General features: G+C 34.8%; 1 protein-coding gene across 2 annotated transcripts in view; it reads right to left on the bottom strand.

Moving 5' to 3' along the window:
- Wb (wing blister) overlaps positions 1 to 20,087 on the bottom strand; it is a 201,303-nt gene that overhangs the window by 8,398 nt on the left and 172,818 nt on the right. For both annotated transcript variants that reach the window (XM_078193256.1, XM_078193257.1), the window contains 22 exons: positions 14,343 to 14,449; positions 13,538 to 13,721; positions 12,408 to 12,763; positions 11,895 to 12,092; positions 11,209 to 11,379; positions 10,924 to 11,087; positions 10,689 to 10,823; positions 9,384 to 9,639; positions 7,762 to 7,933; positions 6,601 to 6,822; positions 5,610 to 5,863; positions 5,301 to 5,412; positions 5,078 to 5,222; positions 4,104 to 4,416; positions 3,628 to 3,788; positions 3,257 to 3,395; positions 2,640 to 2,880; positions 1,919 to 2,092; positions 1,655 to 1,821; positions 987 to 1,145; positions 761 to 909; positions 75 to 362 (listed from right to left, as the gene is read on the bottom strand). In XM_078193256.1, the coding sequence (XP_078049382.1) occupies positions 75 to 362; positions 761 to 909; positions 987 to 1,145; positions 1,655 to 1,821; positions 1,919 to 2,092; positions 2,640 to 2,880; positions 3,257 to 3,395; positions 3,628 to 3,788; positions 4,104 to 4,416; positions 5,078 to 5,222; positions 5,301 to 5,412; positions 5,610 to 5,863; positions 6,601 to 6,822; positions 7,762 to 7,933; positions 9,384 to 9,639; positions 10,689 to 10,823; positions 10,924 to 11,087; positions 11,209 to 11,379; positions 11,895 to 12,092; positions 12,408 to 12,763; positions 13,538 to 13,721; positions 14,343 to 14,449 (4,267 nt within the window). The remainder of the gene's footprint in view (positions 1 to 74; positions 363 to 760; positions 910 to 986; positions 1,146 to 1,654; positions 1,822 to 1,918; positions 2,093 to 2,639; positions 2,881 to 3,256; positions 3,396 to 3,627; positions 3,789 to 4,103; positions 4,417 to 5,077; positions 5,223 to 5,300; positions 5,413 to 5,609; positions 5,864 to 6,600; positions 6,823 to 7,761; positions 7,934 to 9,383; positions 9,640 to 10,688; positions 10,824 to 10,923; positions 11,088 to 11,208; positions 11,380 to 11,894; positions 12,093 to 12,407; positions 12,764 to 13,537; positions 13,722 to 14,342; positions 14,450 to 20,087) is intronic.

Here is a 20,087-nt window from a genome sequence, read left to right as displayed (position 1 = left end):
GAGAGAATTCTTTGAGTGCAAAGGGTTAATTCAGGGTTCAGTTAAATAACTGAGACAATGTATTCGTAGCGTACCCTTCGACGCAAGCTTGACAAGCCATGTCCGGCGCGTTAAAGATGAAATTCCACAAGCCAATGATCTTCCCGTCTAAAATGACTTGGTGCACGCAACCGGGAAGTCCATTCGACGCCATAAGTTCCGTTCGCCTGCGCTCCGACTGAGGAATACCCCCTATCCAAACGTGATCCGACATGGTAATGTCGAACCATCCGTATTCGGAGACCGTCGAATTGGTCTCGAATTTCGATCCGCTGGACAGCGTCGCTTGCTTTCGTACACGAAGTCTCCCTACGTGACGTATTCTGTAATTGTTGAAGATTTTTTATGAAAACATGATTTCGCCGAATTTGACTATAGCAAAGCCAGTTTGATCAATTATCTCAACAGAGGTGCAAAGTACATCGCATCATAAATGTAATTAGAATTGTACAAGGATTCCGAATTACCATTCAAAAATAACAAAGAAAATGTGTTCGTAATAATATTATATTTGCAATATAAATGATTGCATAAATTTTATATTTAAATGAACAAGTATTTAAAGAAAAGATGATTTATCGATTGAATAAGTAAAATAGTTGAGCGAAGAACTATCCTAGAATTTTGCGACTACTTTCGAAGATCGTATTGTTATCCAACCAGATATTATAACAATTTGAGACAGAATGTTCTATGTTAATATTTAGTAATCATGTATTACCTTGCAGCTTCAATGCGATACCAGTATCTATCATCATTAAAATCGCCAGTCTTGAGCTCTTCGGGGTGAGTCACAACACCCGTGCCTCCGCCAACGTTCCATACAAATCGCACCCTTCTGTTGATGATCTCCAACGCGAGGAAATCATCCTACGTAACAAATATTCAGAAATTGTAGAGCATATTGTTCTCCTTATCGTTTAAAAGATACTTCAGCGAGGACTTACGTTAATACTGCTCGGTAAGTAGAACAAAGAGCCTTCCTTCCGTCCCTCAGACAGCGCTAATGTTATGACGATCGTGTTCGTCGACGTTGGTTGCAGCGTGGATGGTCTGTACGATCGAAAGCACTTTTTGCCATTGGCAGACTTCAATGAAACACGAATCTGCGGAAATGAAAAATAAACGAACAGGTTTACTTTTAATACAACTTTTTAATAAAGCATATCGATTTTTACTTGAATTTATACAATATATACAGTGATGTGTATAATTGTAGACTCAAATTTTTTTGAGTCTATATATAATTTTGATATCGTTACTGATATTTAATTGAAAATTTAACAAAAAATCAAATTTGCATATTTCTATTTTCTATTATCTTTAATATAGAAATACAGAGGCATGGACTTTTGTTAATTTGTTGTTTAAATATCGCTAAAAATATAAAATTTGCTCTGAATCAACCAATCATGGGGAATAATTTTAAACTGCAGACTTTTATTGTTTATACATTAATATATATATAATATTTATATTTATGTACTTTTATTGTTTACTTTTTAATATTTCTTCGTATGCGTAAACCGATTTTTACGAAAATTATTTACTCGTTAAATAATACATTATTAGCAGGGAATATAATGAAACAATGCAGAGAATTCCGTATAGTTACCCCATCAGCAGCGTTTCTAGCCTCGGCGATTTTGTCTTTCAAGCTCTGTAACTTCGAAGCCAATGTGTCGTTCCACTTGTCAAACTCGTTTTTCCTCTTCACCGCCGCATTCGATAAGCTAATTAATTTCGCGTCCGCCTTTTTTACATTGCTTAGTGCCTCCGTCACTGAAATGTCACACACAATTAAATCATAAGTACAAAAAATATTAATACATTATATAGTAAAAAATCTATGGCCACGCATATTTGCAGCGTTTCTTACATTTCTCGCTGGCTAAACTGATCTTCGAATCACCCTCCCTCTTCAGGTCATTCAATTTCGGTTTCAGCCTTTCGGAGATTCCTGTTGTGTAATCGTCGATGAGCTTCTGCGTGTCCTTCGTTGATTCCATCAGTTTATCGTTTTCGTCCATCAAATTCTTAATGCCCTCGCGCACTAAAAAAGAAAGAATTTTTAGTTTTTTTTAGCTCCGAATGTGAAAAGAACTTGGAAAATTTTCTCGAAACACCTACCAAAAGCTCAAACATATTTACGATTACAACTCATTAGTTATTATAACTAATTTACAATAATTGGGAAAAATTTAATCTGGCGGAAAGTAATATGCATGAACGATTATATTTTGTTAGTTATTTTAAATTACTATAAACTAGTTTAGTTATTTTGAATTATTATAAACTGGTCACAATTATGAAAGAGTTATAATGGTTAATTATTTCTTGCTTAATTATGTAAGTAACGCTTTGAAGAAATGTGAAACGATAGAACGCTGGAAATAATTTCTCTAATAAGATTTCGCATGAAATTGCATTCACACGGATTGTATAAAATAAAAATTGTTAATCATGAAATCATCATCATTTAGTAATTATGTTTAGTTTGTTGTTGAGAGAGCACTATCGAGTTCAGAGGGTCAATGAAATCTTTTATCAGAGTTTTCGTAGGTTCATTACGATGATTTCGGTGTACAAAATCGACTTACAGTGTCTACTGTCGTCTTGCAAGCTTTGCAACTTCACGTTAACTTGGTTATCCCTGATCCCAGTAGTGTTCAAAGTGCTTTTCACTGTCATCACTGCCTGCTTTTGAAGATATAATTTGTCAGCCACGTTTTCGACCATCTTCCCATGCCGTTCAGCATTTTCCCATTGTTTGGTCGACTCCGATGATATTTCTCTCGCGCTGTCCAAAAGCGACTTAGAATGCGGTCCATTAGGAAACGTCTGATGAGGTAGTCAGAGAACAATTAATGTATTAAGAAAATTTCCATTTCTTTGAAATAAGATATAAAGCGATTAAAATACGATGCAGAATTTGACATTGTTTAAATGTAACGCGTCGATTTTAATTAAATGTACAGAATATAGCTTTTGAAAGTTATTTCGGAAAGAGACTATGCGTTGATTTATAAAAATTCTAAGATTAAATTTGATTAAATTTTTGACAATTCCTATAATAGCGTATAATAATGTTAACTGATATTAGCATCGATAATAGACTGGCAGTGATGCATTTAGAGTTAATAAATCTTAACAATGTAGCTATTTTGTTTATTCATTTTTTAGATCATTGATTTCCATTGTTTCGTTGGCTGCTTACCTTGTTATAAACATCTTCGGCAAGTTCTTTGGCCGCCATAGCCGTGACATTCGCCGATCTAATGCTGTCGATGATGTTCTTGTACGCCTGGCTGGCCTTCAAAGGACTCGCTGCGATGTTTCTTGTCTCGGAAAACAGACTGCTCGGCAGAAACGCCGAGTCGCACTTTATCAGGTTATCGATCGTCAATTATGAAAAATAGTAGCGTGTATACAAACGGACAAAAGTAGCTTTTACGGTATGCAAAACGATCAACATGATCATTAAAAAACACATCTTACTACTATAATAATTAAAACATCGAAAACTCATACATTCTGCTATACGCTTAATTATTATCATTTATTAGTAATGATTGTGGTTATTCTTACTGGACATAGTCATCGACGTAGTTTGATATATTCCTCGCGTGCACGATAGCAGGCATCACGTACGTTCCATTGTATTCGTAATTCAGACTGTACAGTAATTCCTCTTTCATTCTCAATTTCTCGTACCACGACGCCAATTTGTTTTGTAAATCTGGGAGATCCTGTAATTTAAAGTTTCTTTCTCAGCAAAACACTTCCACGATAACGATCAAATGTTTGAAGTTATTAATTTGTAGCAATAATGTAAACTATCATATGAAATTATGAAAAATAAAATAATTTCATTAGATTACTATTTCAAATTTATCATAATTGTTAAAAGATACAATTTATTTTTATTTAATTTCTATTTCATAGCCTTAGATAATTTTCATTTTGCAAACGACGGAATATTATTGGTTTGACCGTTTTAAAATGAATTATTGTTGTTTCTTCATATGAAGAACCCGATTGAAATCAAATTTGTCATTGCATACCATCAAGTTATTCTTAATGTCGATGATTAATCCCCTCGTTTCATCTATTAAATTTTCGCCGTCGCTGATGGATTCATTGATCTCGTTCCTCATGTCGTTGATGCCGATGCAAACTGCCTTGGCTTTCCCGAAAGTGTCGTTGATATTGTTGTACAAACCGTCATAGGTGAATAACGTTTCCATCGTGTATTCTGTGACGTTCCTCATGTCGTCCACCTTCAACGAGTACTCTTCGGCACCGGCTTGTGCAATCGCCAGCGGTACGGTCGCATCGTATAAAGAATTCAGCCGGTCCGTGTACTCCGCGACTTCACTGTGTTTTCAAAAACATTACATTATAAGTTTTTATTATCAATTTTAATACCATTAAGAACTATTGCAATTCTTCTGGATCAAAAAGTATACAGGGCATCCCAAAAATGTGTAACAATCCGGAAATGGGATATACCTGAGATCATTTCAAGCAACTATTTCTTTTACAAAATTTTTCTCCAAGACATAGTTAACGAGTAATGAGCAAGAAACATTGACTAATGAGAAGCGAGCTCTGGTCGCCCCGAGAAAAGGCTGTGGGAGCCTCGTTCCACTCATTGGCGCAACCGTTTCGTGTCAGCTGAGCTCGTCTTTCATTGGTCACTGATTTTCATTAATAACTCGTTAACGTTGCTCTGCAGAAAATTTTTGTAAAAGAAAAAGTTGTTTGTAATGACCTTGGGTATCTGTTAGACATTCTTGGGACACCGTGTAATACGAGACTCATTAATTAAAAGGACACAAAGTTTCCAGTATTTTCAAATCATTCGACAAGCTTAAATGGAATGGTTGTATCTTCAATTTTATTCTAACTCTTTATCGTTCGCTTTCTAAACGATTTGTGATTTAAGAAAATAATATATTGATTATAATAAATGTAACGACGTTGCTTGATGCCACGATAACATGTATTGATGAAATTCTAAAATTTCGATACTCACTCAAGGAAGTTTTCTATCTCCATCGTTTTCTTCTTCAGATTAACAGCCTTCAAACCGTTCAGTATTACTTTCGCCATTTTCAGAGCCTTCTTGATCTCGATCCTCTTGTTGTCGTTACTGTACTGCCTCAGTTGCAAAACCGTGTCTGAAATTATAAAACTGAATTTATTGTTCACACCGGGACTCGAGAATCCTTAACAATCGCACTAATTCTGTTCGGTACCTCTGATGTAGTTCCTCAGATTTTCCAAATCTATCTTTGCGCTGAATATGTTGTTCTGTAAATCGTCGCTTTTCAACTTCAAAGTATCCGCCTGTTTTGCTTGTTCGTTTACCTGAAAATTGTGATTGTGATGGTACAAAAAAGGTACAATGCAATCAAAATTGATTAACGATAGATGAAATGAGATTTATACGTAGACTACCAAAAAGATCTGATCGATACATCTTCTTTTATATTTTAAAATATTTTAAATATACTAATTTTACGATTTTATTTTTTAGCGTTAGCAATCGAAGGGATTGTACATACTCTTCTAAATAGCATTTCAAACTTCCTCATAAGCTGCTTGTACTCTTGCCGGGGAATATTCTTCATCCTTTGCTTCAAATGATTTTGAAGGTTTATTTCGTCGAGAAACCAGGTAGCGTTTGATTCGATATAGGACAGATCTTCCCACGGAGGAGGGATGTAACCGTTGGCTACGTGGGAGGTGCGATTTGCGAGTTCCTGGGAAAGCTCTTCCACGGTATCAAGCAGTACACCAGTACAGTTGTCGTTGCAAGCTAATAAATTAATATAAAATTCGTAAGAGATTATTTCATTCTCGTGTTAGTACATGAACTTTAAAAATAGAATTACCAAGTCCTAAACTCATCTAATGTCATTGTCTCGTAACAATGACAAAATTCAATGAATTCAAACTGTGTAAGATTAGAAGAATTTAAAGATATTATTACACTATTCTCGACTTATTATTATTATTAAAATAATTGTTTAATTAATTTTTGTTTCTCATAATTATTAACACATCTTGCGCGGGCACTTTGCCGCCAGAGTCTTACCGTGTAGCGGGCGATTTTTTTTCGAAATTCATTTATCTTTCCAACTTATGTCTATCTGATCTCATTGTAAAAACATCACAAAAACCCATCGATAACATCCGCGCAAAACGACTTTAGTCGCTTCCCGCTCAAGATGTGAAATCCGCGCAAAACGACTTTAGTCGCTTCCCGCGCAAGATGTGTTAAGAGAAGAAATACATTTACATCTACTTTACGTTTCTTCCAATATAGCCAATTTTAATTTCCCCCCAGAAATCCCCAGTGTAATTATAACACGCTTTTATAATGAATTTAATTACAAAAGTAAAAGTCAGGAACCAGTCATTTTTACCAATTTAGTGGTTCCAGGGTGAAAAAATATGTTTTCACACGTCTCAATTAATTTTACTTCTTTTATCGAGTAACAAATGCTCCGACGATTTATTTATAAAATATACTAATTCAATAGTTTGTCTTACACGTGCAAACGTTGTTTATGAAAACATGGCGATACGACGTGCATTCTGAGCAATCACGTCCCGTCGATCCAGATCTGCATCTGCACTGTCCCGTTTCCGCGTCGCATTCGTCGCTGTAGCTGCCGGCTGGATTGCAATTGCACGGGGTGCACTTGCCACCAGGGAGATCCGGAAGTCCGTAATACCCATAAGAACATCGTTCGCATCTTCTGCCAGTGTAGCCTGCGATGAAACAATCCTATTCATCGATATCTTTCAACGAACAATTCATTCGAGAATTTCAGTCTCTGCCAGGTTTTTAATTTTTTACCAAGGAAGCTTGTTTGCTATTGTATTTCTGTCTACACCTTCGACAATACTTTAACCCATTTTGATTGTAAATCTAAAATACTTTTTCTGGCTTATTATACCTTTATTTTATGTGACAAAGTGCATTTTGTGCATATGAAATTGATTTTTGTGTCTCATAATAACAGCTTCATTTTTAACAATTTTTTAAATCTACACTTTGTTCGTGCAAAAATTATTTCGTAACGTAATAGATCAATTTTAATGGTAACTTAGAGCCACTACTCGAGCGCAAAAGGCTGATAATGAATTTTAAATTAGCGCTGATCGGAGATTTTCAAATTTTGGAACAAGATATCCAAGTCGAAAAATATTTTCTGCAGGGTTTTTAATGTTCTGAAATTAACTTTCTAGTTAATAGAGGTATTTAATAAGTTAATCATATTTCTCTGACTGAAATAAAGAAAGAATCGACTCGAATTCGGTAAATACTTCTCAAAATAAAACATTTGTAAACATAGCTTATTATTTAGAAAATGAACCGCTTAAGGATTTTTATTATGTTAAAAGTAAATCAAAATCGGTGATATGATGACTAAAACTACCCCTAATGTATTAGGCCCTACACGTTTAATTGATAGTTTGTATTACAAGCATGTCTAAACCATATATAATAATAATTTCCTCTAATTTTACTTAGCAAATAATTTAAGAAAAATTACTAAATTCGAGGGTTTATATTTTATAACAAAATTCGAAGGCAGTAATACAACAACTTGAACTTCCTCTAATTTTGCGTATAGTATGTCATAGAGATTCAGTTCGAATTTTATATTAGACGTTTAGTAAACTATTTATAAATGATTCACGAACCAGGCTTGCAGACGCAAATGGGTTCCGCTTCGGCGCGAACCATGCAGGTGCTCGAGAACCTTTTATCCGTTTGCGGGCATGGGCAGGGTTTGCATCCACCGAAATCCGGATTTCCGTAAAAGCTGTCTGCGCAAACGTCGCATCTTGGTCCTGCAGTATTTCCGCGGCAGTTCTATAACAAAAACATTTTCATATCAACATATTGTTTGCTTAATTTATCCTCGTCAGAGATTATTCCACTTTAGCTAAACTAATTTTACAGGGTGTTCCAAAAATGTCTTACAATTCGGAAATGGAGGCTATCTAAGGTCATTTGGAGCGATTTTTTCCTCAGCGAAAATGCAATCTGTGGTTTTGTTAACGAGTTATTAACGCAAATTTCTCATTGGTCAATGTTAATAACACATTAACGACGCCTCAGAGAAAATGTTTGTCAAGGAAAAAGTTACTTCAGACGACCATAAGAACCCTTCATTTCCCTATTGCGAGTGACTTTTGAAACACCTTGTATAATAAATAATTGCAATAATTTTCGAGCCGACAATTTAAATGAATTATTAGTTGGTTTATATTAGGTGCAATGAGTTATTATAACTATGCATAAGCTAGAGGAACTGTGATTTAAGTCCTGTTATAGCAGCAGCACTAAAATAAAGATATTAATAATGTGATAATAATGTTCCATGCAATGAGTTCAATGGGATAAAATTAATTCTGACGCAATCTTGGGGTAAAGATTTAAGATTTAAGATTGATGAATTTGCAAATACTGTTGTATTGTTTTATGTAAGTAAAATTAAGTATAGAAATCAATGCCGACGTAGCTCCTATTAACGAAGACAAAATTTATTTTTCATAAAAATTCGAAGACACCATTTACATTAAAAATGAAAAAATTTTCTGCCATATCTAATATATGTATACTAACCAATTTTAATTCGCCATTGTTGCGCTATAATTTGATTCGTTTGTTTAAACTATGAGATTACGAATAAAATATAATTGGCGAAACAGAAATGTAAAACGAAAGTTCCAATTTCCGTGCCCCGATTGAAAAAGGTATAGAAAAGGAAAAGTATTACATGTATATTGATGACCTATATTTTTTGATTTTGTCCAACCTGTTAACATGTAAGATTCAGGGAAAAGTATCAATTTATTTATGTGTAAATCTTGTTTTTTTTCTGTAGGTGTTTATTCCTCCGCACTCGAAGCCTTTTTAACTGTAAATTTAAAATAATTTTTCTGGCTCATAGTACTTCCGTTCTATGCAACAAAGTGCACTTTTATGCATACGAAATTAATTTCTGTGACTGATACCAACAATTTCACTATTTAACAATTTGTAAAATCTAAACTTTATTCTTATGAAAATTATCTTCGGACGTGATGGAACAATTCCAGTAGCGTCCTAGAGTCGCCATTCGAGCGCCAATGGTTAATATGGGGTCACGGAAATTTGTAATAGGCACTGAAACTGAGATGTCTACTCTAGAATGTATTTTACGCGACTATTTACAAAAAGCCCGCGATGTTTGAAAGTATGTGGAAGCAAATTGATATGTTTGGATTTGAATATGGAAACGTCAATAGCGAGAGTAGATTGTCCTGAAAGCACTCACCAGACAGTGACCTGTCTCCTGATTACAGATATCGGTTCTTCCGTTGCACTGACAGCGTTTAGCCTGACCGATAAGATCGATAACGATGGTCGACGTGACGGTGGTGTTCGGGTACCACCTATAGTAACCGATGCTTGGATCCTGACAGGACGTGCCGTTGTACTCCGGAGGACATTGGCAGATCTCGATGCTAGACGCGAACGATGGCGTGTACGTGGCTGTTTGTATCGCGGTGTCTATAGAAGCCTCCAATAAACTGAAATATAAGAATTGCAGCATAGTATATAAAATATCATAATATAGAACGGACCCTGATGAAATGAAAAATTGCTTAAAAATATATTGATTCCTATAAAAGTATAGAATAATTTGTTCATCTTATATTTATACTGAAGCTTTCACGTTTCTTCTGATATAGGCAAGGCAAAGCTTGCAGTATTTAATTATGATATATTAATTACTATATCAGTTTTCATTATATGTATAAATTAGTTTATACGTTTATCGATGTTACAATAATTTAATATTTCTGATTTTCACGTCTTTTCTCATATCAGTTGCTCTATGAGATAAAACTTGCAGTACTTAATTATTATATATATATATTAATTATTATATGTAGTATATTAATTATTATATCACTTTGCGTAGTACATATATGTTATTCTATACATTTGACACTGTTACAATAGTTTAATATTTTTAACAAATTTCGAAAATACTATACAATTATAGCACATTGCTCAGGGTGTAAATGTTAGCACTTAACATTTCTCTTATATTTGGAAATATTAGGAAATTTTATCAACAGAAGTATTTCAATTAACAAAGTTAAAATGTATACTAAAGTAACAACTTTGCGACATGCATAAGTGAATACTTTTTTTTAATAAAAAATGTCAAGATGCAGCAATTGATATATAAAAGAAATATATGATTCTATTAAAAAAAAAAAAACGAAATTAACTAATCATATTTATTAACTAACTGACTACTAAATACTTCTATTAATAATGTTTCTTTATATTCTTACAAATAACATTCTGTTAATTTTTACTGGACTAATTTTCACTGCATTAGTGATCGAAAATAATCGGCATATACGTATGTTCGAAAATTTGTTACATATTATGATATATTAAACACTATTTATAAAACTCTTCATTTGTCTCAAAAACCTTTGTCTCGGAATTCAAGATCATATGAAGATTATCGTGTAATAACTCGTTGAATTCGTCCCGACATCAGTTACAATTATATCGAAAAAATAATATGAAGAAATAGCAAACGTTCGATGCAACTCACGTTGTTTTCGTGAATTCTGCGTTGTCGCTGGCCTTCACCAGAATGTGTTGCACGTTTTGCAACGCAACCATCAGCACTTCCCTCGTGACCTTGTAATCTGGTCTATTCTGCAGTTGCCACAGAGACTCGTGGAACCTAAAACGGGAACGATAAAAAGATCGACGTTTACTCTTCCGATCGGGGGAACTTCGAAAGAAATCATCGAATCGTTAAAGGCTTCGATTTGGAAAGCTACCTGACTTCGTAGTGATCGTTATTTACAGGCGAAGGCAGATAATACTCCAAGACAATTCTGTTGTTCCCTTGCAGTTGCACGACTGGATACTGCAGGGTGGTTCTCAGAGGTATTCCACCTTCTGTCAAAGTTGTAAATCTTAAAAACCCTCCGTAGGAAACGACCTTGAATTATAAGTTACGCAGTGTCATTTTTTTTCCGCGCGACAGTTCTCGTGCGTGTCGTGTTTCATGCGAGACATTAATTAGACTTGTCGGTCAGATATATACGCTATGCGAGAATTACCTTATCACCGAGAAAAGTGTCGGGCAGCACCCAGTATAATGGATAATTGTAATACAAGTTCGACGGTATCGTGACGTCGCCCTCCAGGTCCGGAATCGTAGACAGCCCATTGGTCACGTTCAAACCGCCATTAATGGGGGTCAAAGGGACTTGGAACCCGTATCTTGATACCTAAGCACGACAAATAACAAATATCCTTTTCTTTTAATTCTCCTTTCACTGTTTACTACTCGATTAATTGCTTAGTCTGTACAATTATATTCGTCGACAAAAAGATTATTAAATAAAAGTCTTCTCTTAATTTACATTTTGTTATCAAAGATTTCATTGAATCAAAATTTTCTTTCTGTTAGTTTCTTCAAACAATATTCTTTTATTAAAGATTTTGATAAATAAAATTCTCTTTTAACGTAGCGTATAAGCTACATATACGTGTCAAGCAGTTCGTTTGAATTAAATTCTTTTAAAAGATTTTTTATGGCAAATTCTTTTTTAAATATAGATTGTAGAGCAATGTTGATCGTGTATATATGTTGGAAAATATTTACTACTGCTACAAAAATGAAATATTTAAACCGGGCTGTTTTAAAACACATATTTGTCTGCAATACCACAAATTTTGCGAATTTGTTGTATCTCAGTGTGTAATAATTGTGCACAGGGTACAAGTGATAATAGATTCTTACTATTATGTCGTTAATGCTGTCATTCACGTAAAGAGTTCGCGGTCGTGTTAACCTTCGTTGTCCCCAGGCGAACTCAGCTTGCTGACAGGAAGTTGATCGACCAAAGCAGAAACATTCTGTGCAGCCTTTAGGGTTGTCCGCCGCTAGACCGAATGTATTTTCTCTGCATTGGTTGCACTGCCTCCCGTACACGTTTTCCTAAATGGAAGATGAAGAACAATTCCAGCGATCAATTTCCCCTGATATTCACTACAGTCGAATCTGATACGCTTTTCTGACAAAAATACAACCGAGTATAACAGAAGGAATTACTAATTACTTATTAAGAAGTATAATCAAAATCATTCATAATGTTATTTATCAATCTTCTCGAGATATTTTATTAGGATACTCCTTCTGGAGCGTTTTGATAAATCTTCATGAAACATGCGAACATTTGAATTACACAGGGTTGTATTTTTACCCGAAATGCGCATTAAGGTTTGTCATTTAAGCGAAATGGTAGGGGCGTACCTTGCAGGGGCACTGTCCATTCTCGTTGCAATCACAAACGCCGCCGTTGCATTCCAGAGTACCGGCTAAATTGCAGCTGCATGGCCGACACCTCGGATAACCGTAGTAACCCTTCGCGCATCTCTCGCATCTACGCCCGTCGTACCCTATTCTGCAAGGGCATTGTCCTTGGAGATCGCACTGGGACCTGGTCGAGCCCAAAGTGCAGTCGCAGGATCTGCAGCCGACGCCTGGAACCAGGTCCCAGGAGCCCGGTCTGCATCTGTCGCAGTGCTCGCCGAAAGTTAACGTCGGGCAAATGCAACGACCTGTGTCGACGTCGCATACGTGACCTGGCCGCACGCAGGGGTCGCATACTGCACATAAAATTCATCTGATTCACGACATCTTGTTTCCAAGAATTCAGTATTTTGTTTAAGTTTCGTTGTTGAAGCGAAACGCTCCTGCTGGTTTCAAATATTTTAGACGCTTTCGTCGAACACGCAAATAGCGTTTGACGGTACAGTCGAAAATTTTACATCGTTTTTAAAACTGTTTCTTGATAAACTATCGAGCTGAAGTTCTTGTATTCAATTTTGAACAAGTATAAAAGAATTATTTGAAACAATAAATTTGTAAGTATAAAATGAAATAGATGAACACAATTTTTATGGAATTCTTATGGAACACGATTCCATTTAAAAAAAAAAACCAAGCGGAAAATATTTTTGTGCCAAATTGTTAATCGATGTAAGGAAGATGTTTTATAATTCTTATATCGTATATGTATATGAACCGTATACAGGGTGAGACAACAATCTTGTACAGTCTCAATATTCCTCAATACGAACTGCAATACAAACAAATGTAATGAAATGTCGCAAACTTGAATTTATTTTATTCGTTAAGAAATTGATGTTAGCTAAAGAATGTGTTTGTATAATGGAGGTATGTTACTATATAACTAATGTATCATATCATCGTTCGTAAATTGTTCCTTATGCGTTATCTTCAACATCATTTGTAGTTGTTCATTGTCGTTCAATGTAGCATGTTTATACTACTTATCATTTTCATCGTATTATATTAAATATATTTAATAATATATCGATGAAATTAATTTTGATAAAATGGAGAAACCGATTGTTTACCTTGACAACCACTCGAAGAGAAACCGTAATGTCCAGGTAGACACGTGTCGCACCGTTCGCCACCGACGCCTGGCTTGCAGTAGCATTGTCCTGTATAATCGTGGCAGGAGGAGTTGGATGCACCGATGAGATCGCATTCGCAAGGAGCGCATTCTGTACCCGTTGTCAAACCCCAGAAACCGATCTTTGAAACCGGGAGAATTTATTAAAGATTATATTCATCTATGTATCGTAATTAAAAGACAGATTTTATGCATTTACGGCTAAGATATACGCATATAACGCAGAGTAGTGACGATAAAAAGAATTTAAAAATACCGTTTAATTATTTCACGGTGTTAACATCATTAATACTTTGCCTGCCGCGTCAATCACTTGAATAATGTGATAAAATTGAAGTATCTTACTTAATCAAATCAGAATTGGAAAATCGAGCAGCACGACGTAAATTTATATTTTCAACATTTTTACGTCTTGCAGAACCTAATAAAATTCGACAGACAGAATAATTCAGAGTTGTGCCAATTCAATTATGTTGGAATTCAAATGCCGGATCAATTACATTGTATTTCAATTACATAACAACTCAACTATGTTTTGTAATTTAATTACATAATTCAGGCGTTTCAGTTAATACAATTACGAGTTATTTTAATCACGCATGTAATCCAAATAAAATGTAATTGAAATATAGTTTATTTTTAAGCTATGATATATAGATACCATAGCAAACGCTATGATATTTTTCTACGTATCATGAGTATATTATGATTATTCACGATGATTTTGCATAAGTTGAGCTTACCGCGCACTGGTTGCACTGTCTGCCGGTCACGTGCTCTTTACACTGACATTGTCCTGTCACGATGTCACATGCAGTCGTCATCGAGCCGAGATTGCTACATCGACATCCTGTAAATATTTAAGAATCATGTTGTTACAGTATTACGTAGGCGTTTGCTTGTTTATACAAGTACAGAACAAGTGTTGTAGAGTATGAAAAATTGTTGTCATTAAAATTTACATATATTAAACGTTGAAATATCGCCAGAGTCTACAAAATAAGTTATTATTGCCCTTATTGCAATTATTTCTCTTATATAAAAGTGTCATAATTTATTTTAAATTAAAACTCTTTAAGAGAAGCTCCGGTTGCAATTATTGTATATATATAAATATATATAAATTATATTTCTGTTATAGAAAAATAAAATGATTTATTTAAAATTGAAGCTATATAAGAGGCATAAGAACGACTAAAACATGCACATTTTTAAGTGTGTCATAGATTATACAGGGTGTCTAAAAAATGTCAAACAATCCGAAAATGGGAGATACCTGAAATCGTTTCAAACAACTTGTTCCTTTACAAAAAGCTACTCCGAGACATCGTTAATGAGTTATTACCGAAAAATATTAACCAATAAGAAGCGAGCTCCGCTGGTACGATACGGCCGAACCAACAAATAAACAATAGATGAACAAATAAAAGTTATTCAAAAACGGAAGAAACGTCCAGTGTTTACCTTGCATAGGAATGTGCAGTCTAGCAATCTTAAATGAAGAATATTATCATATTGTTTAAAAGTTTTCTAAATAATAAATGAACGAAGAATACTTTGGTTTTATTTCCGTGCCGCACAGTGATTGCAAAAGATATTGATTTTGTAAGAAGATCCGCAATTATAGATCAGTACTGTATTCTACGGTGTTGATAATATAATTTGGATAACGACTGACAATCATCTATAAAATGCACTCGGAACGATTTCCGCGAAGTTTACTGCGCCAGCGATGCCATTAAATGGTTAGAACTGGTTCGCAAAACAATTCATCTTTCAAATTTGTTGCTTCGAATGCGTAGAACAGTTTCGATTTATAGCGACAGCTTTAACTAAGACAATGACGATATATACGTTCGCGGCGATGTATCACATAAAGAGCATTCTTGCCGAGCTAGGTAACAATACACGCATCTACATAAATCGTGATTGATATCTGATCACTCTGGATCTTGGTCACGTGCCGTAGCAAACGATCGTTGATGCGTGATCAATCGCATTTCGCAATTAGCAACGTCGCCGAGACGAATACAGCGCATTGTATTCAAACGATGTCGATCTCTGTTGGCGCTTTCACGGCTGCTGACTCGCGGCGAAAAGAAACGAAATATTCAATAGGAATTCTTATGCGGCAGCCATAACACGTGACTCAACTATTACGAATCTAGAGCCGGCGATGTCAGTAAAGCCTGCGATTGCAAACAATGAAAATTGATACGGAACGTTCCACCGTGTATTCGAGGTTTTAATGGGACAAAGATTTTTATGAGAAATGGGAATTTTCCGGTATTTCAGTATGGAACTTCTAATTTTGTTTCATATAGCAGCAAGCAATGTATCTGGAACAACTAAATGACAACAAAATTTTAAACGCTCTAAGTTGTACTACCTTTTAATAAAATATATAAATATCAGTGATATCTATATCATTTGATATAAATATCTAAATATAAAATTTCATGGAGCGGTACACAATTTTTATTTATATGTATTTAGTCGGTCACGAAAATATTTGGACATTTTTAAAAGTGGTATGACTTATCTACGATTATGCCAAATGTTTTTTTTTTTTAATGTTAGAAAGATCAGTTCTCTAAGCAATGTGTATAAAATTATGTACGACAAATGCAAATATATTAAAGTATATTCTTTTCACTTCTGTGAATTATTTCTTAATTGGTAACAGACGAGTTCGATGAACCTTCAAGTTCTACGACAAACAAAACGGCTTCAAATAAAAATAGAGATCAGAAGAAGTATACGCTCATGCGTTCACATAGATAAGGTGTCCCGCGGTGAAATTTATTTTCACCATCCATTCAACGAAACCGTAAAAACTGGGTGATTAACAATAAAACCGGGAAGCACGTGTGCGTTCCATTTACTTTATCGTTGCGGTATCAATTCGCTGGTGCCTCGCGCGATAATAATAAAACGTAAGAAATTCTTGATACATCGTCGGAGAAAAGAAACTAATGGCTTTTTGACGTAAATGGTTTGATACCCTTTTCTGCAGAAACAGCAGGTTGTGCTCATTAATGCATTAACAGTCGTACGATTTCATTCGTTTAAAGCGCGTTCGTGACTTTGAAGTCTCGTAAAATAAAATGATTCGAAATATATTCTATTTTGTAATAGGAAAATATCGAAATCGTACTTCAATTTAATATAAACTAATCAGCACGACCAGTGCATAAGTTTACATTAAATTTATTTATATAAAGAAATTTGACTTTAAATATAGACAATGCTATATTCTCTTATCAAATTTGGAACGTAATTAAAATTGTTGCATGCTCCAATGAAATACATTTTATTAATTTACGCTGGCGTAACAACTGTGACAAATTCTATCTTTCCACGTTTGGTTTCATGAACTAAATTATGTTAGTTGTGTCAGGTCTTCTGAGGATATTTTTCACTAATTAATACATTGAAAAGTTTCATAGTCCGCGGATATCATTTTAAAGTTTTTATTTAAAAATCTAACGCATGCAAAACGGTAAAACCATTAGAAGAATTTAAAAACGTTGCCACATTATTATCAACTTGTTAACGTTGTTAAAAAAGGAAAGACATATTTTCATTTGATATGTATTTGTCACAACGAACTTAGACCATCTTTATTTTGCACGAACATCCAAAAGATACAAAGCGTTGCAGCATCCGTGATAAATTGAAGACACGACAATAGTTGTTCGAATAAGTTAGATAAAAACGTGATTCGAAACTGTGTTGAATTCGCAGCTGCCACAGATGTCTTTAAATAAAAAATGACATTGATAACGATTGCGTAAGCAGACGTAAAGCTGTGGAATATGTTGCATATTCCACGCCGACCGTTGCAGAGCAGCACGTGTCGTGGCGGAAATAATTTCATTATTAAAAATGATTAGGTAAAGTGAAATCGCCAGGATTCGACGGCGACTCCGACGACAGCGCGGCGTCTGTCGCCGAGGTTCGAATAAAGAACCGATTTACTGGCCGATAAATTGCGGTCGTTATGGCACCGATCCCAGTACGGTCATTAAATGGATCGAAGTGTCGGCCCGCGAGCCACCGCGCTATTTTCAATTTGAAATTCCTCGTTAGCGCCCAGCGGCCGGCACGCTAATAGGCCGGAAAGCGGCGGCATTACACTTTGTAATAAAGATAAGCCTCAGCTCATAAACGGGAATTTACATCGATCGGGATATACCGTCAATCTAACGATTTTTCCCTATCAGAAATCAACCGGTGCAATTGCCTCGCGATCGATCGGTCAGGAAGCGAAGATTGATTCAATCGAGCTGACACTAAGCTGGCTTCTCTGAACGATTGCGTAGTGATGCAACAATGCAACAAGGTGGTACGCTGCACCCTTCACTTTTCTTTCAATTTCCACTTTCTACATGCGTACAATTATTATGCGAAATTAATAGGCGAAATTAATCTTCTAAGTCGATTGCAATATCCCGTCTGAACGGCCGACATTTCTCGGATGAAGTCATGTGAAAAGCACGCTCGCGTAGAAGTTTGTTAACAAAACAATGCCATGAAAGAATAATTCAAAAATCATGATCATTTTTAATACATTCATGGCTATAAGTGTAGAAAGTTCCAACCGATGATGTCATTTCAAGTTTCAATATGGATGCACATGGTTCTTTTGGAACGTATATCGTCAATAAATAACGACGGAAAATATATCGTACAATAAATATTATTGGATGTATGAAAAATTAATTATTTTCTTTCGCTTTACAAACGGATAGAAGTTTTCGATAGCCCTAATAACAATGGATTAAAGTGAATATAAAAATAGTTGCACGACATCTAGAACTTGTTCCCATTAATTTTCGTTTGAATATTCCTTTGCGATGCTTCTCTGCTAATTTCACGAAACTTCGACGGGTAAAAGAATCGGCTTTCTGTGAACAAACACGCCGGTCGCTGTGCACGGAGATAGTATTTGCGTACGACACAGTTATCTCATATAATTTCGTTTTCGTCTGAAAACGTAGCCATGTAACATAGGAAACGTGGCGCATATAATCAGATTTACGATAAGGAGGCCAAACAGGCGGGGCGATATTCGAGCGCAGCATTATAAAGCAGTAAAACAGAGAAAGAATTTGACGAGCGCTAAGCGTCGCAGTAAATAAAGTCTAAATTGTTTCGTGTTTTCCTTCATAAAAGTGCATTTACGTTTCGAAAGAATTGTGAAACGAGAAATCGGAAAGCGGCGGGCTTTTTGTAAGTCCTAGTGGTTCTAGTTGAAGAGATAAGGCGAGGTGAAATGTTGTTTACGAGACGACCGGACGTTTCAGGTGCATGCGTAATAGCGGGCCTTGGATGCGTCAAAACCATTTGGAGCGCGTGTAATCAATGCCATGTTGATGAAAACGCGGCGAAACCGGCTGCAGGGACGAGCCGGCACGAAATGCGTTGAGTGCACAGTGCATCTTGTGTCTCGAAACGTGGAAATAATCGGAGCACTACCAGTAATCAGTTCCATAAACGATACATGCTCGATCGTTGCTAATTCGAAGTCAGACCTGGCCGCGTTTGTAATAACGTGTTATTTTGGGTGTTTATGTCTGTAATTTCAGAAAATTAAAATTAATATTACAAAATGCTTAATCTTTTTCAATTTCTTCACTGTCTGAAATTATACCTGGTCATTTATGTCATTAATCCATAAAATCGGCAGCCTAGCGATTACTTTTGAAATAATATTGTTTCAAATACTAGTTCAAATAACATATTATTTAATTTTATAGTTATCTGATATAATTGTTAGAATATAATTGTCATTATAAAACATTTTTCGAACATTATATGCTGATATAATTGTAACCAAAATTCTCGGAATAATAACCGAAAGAATAATTTATGTTTATTGTGTACATTACTAAAATATATTATAAACAAGTTAGGTGAGAGGGTATTTTTGTTCCGTTATGATTGAATTCTTATTTATTGGTTACTTAACATTTTTCTGATTACGAAGCATATTCTTCTTAATGGTAATCCTTTTTTAGTTCTGGTTCTTTTACTAGCTTGCTTTGTGTGTATTTTTTACTTAGAGACTTTTTTACAAAACTAATAAAATCAATATGAAATTTTTTTTATTCCTATAATAATTGTTCTATATTATATGCCTGATCTTTATGCACAGCAAATTTTATTTATTTTCGATCAATTTTATAAAATATATAGAACACCGTTCTTACATGTCAGTTACATTTGTTAATTAAATTTGGGCAGCTTGATTTAATGTAACAATGTTTCTTTAACATTAAAAATAAATCTAACACTCAAAATTATAGAAACGTTTTGTTTCACAAATGTTTTGGAAATTAGATATTTGAAAATAAATTTCTTTTATTAAAAACATTTAGTTATTTAGTTTTTTTAAAACTATAATTAGAAAACGAGTTAAAATCAACGTCTTCATAAGAATAACTTTATTGAAATGAATAGATTAATAAATTAATAGACGAGTA

This window comes from Augochlora pura, chromosome 10 (assembly GCF_028453695.1).
Source record: "Augochlora pura isolate Apur16 chromosome 10, APUR_v2.2.1, whole genome shotgun sequence".
Lineage (NCBI taxonomy): Eukaryota > Metazoa > Arthropoda > Insecta > Hymenoptera > Halictidae > Augochlora > Augochlora pura.
The sequence above is the reverse complement of the archived record's forward strand: the minus strand, read 5'-3'. Positions and strand labels throughout refer to the sequence as shown.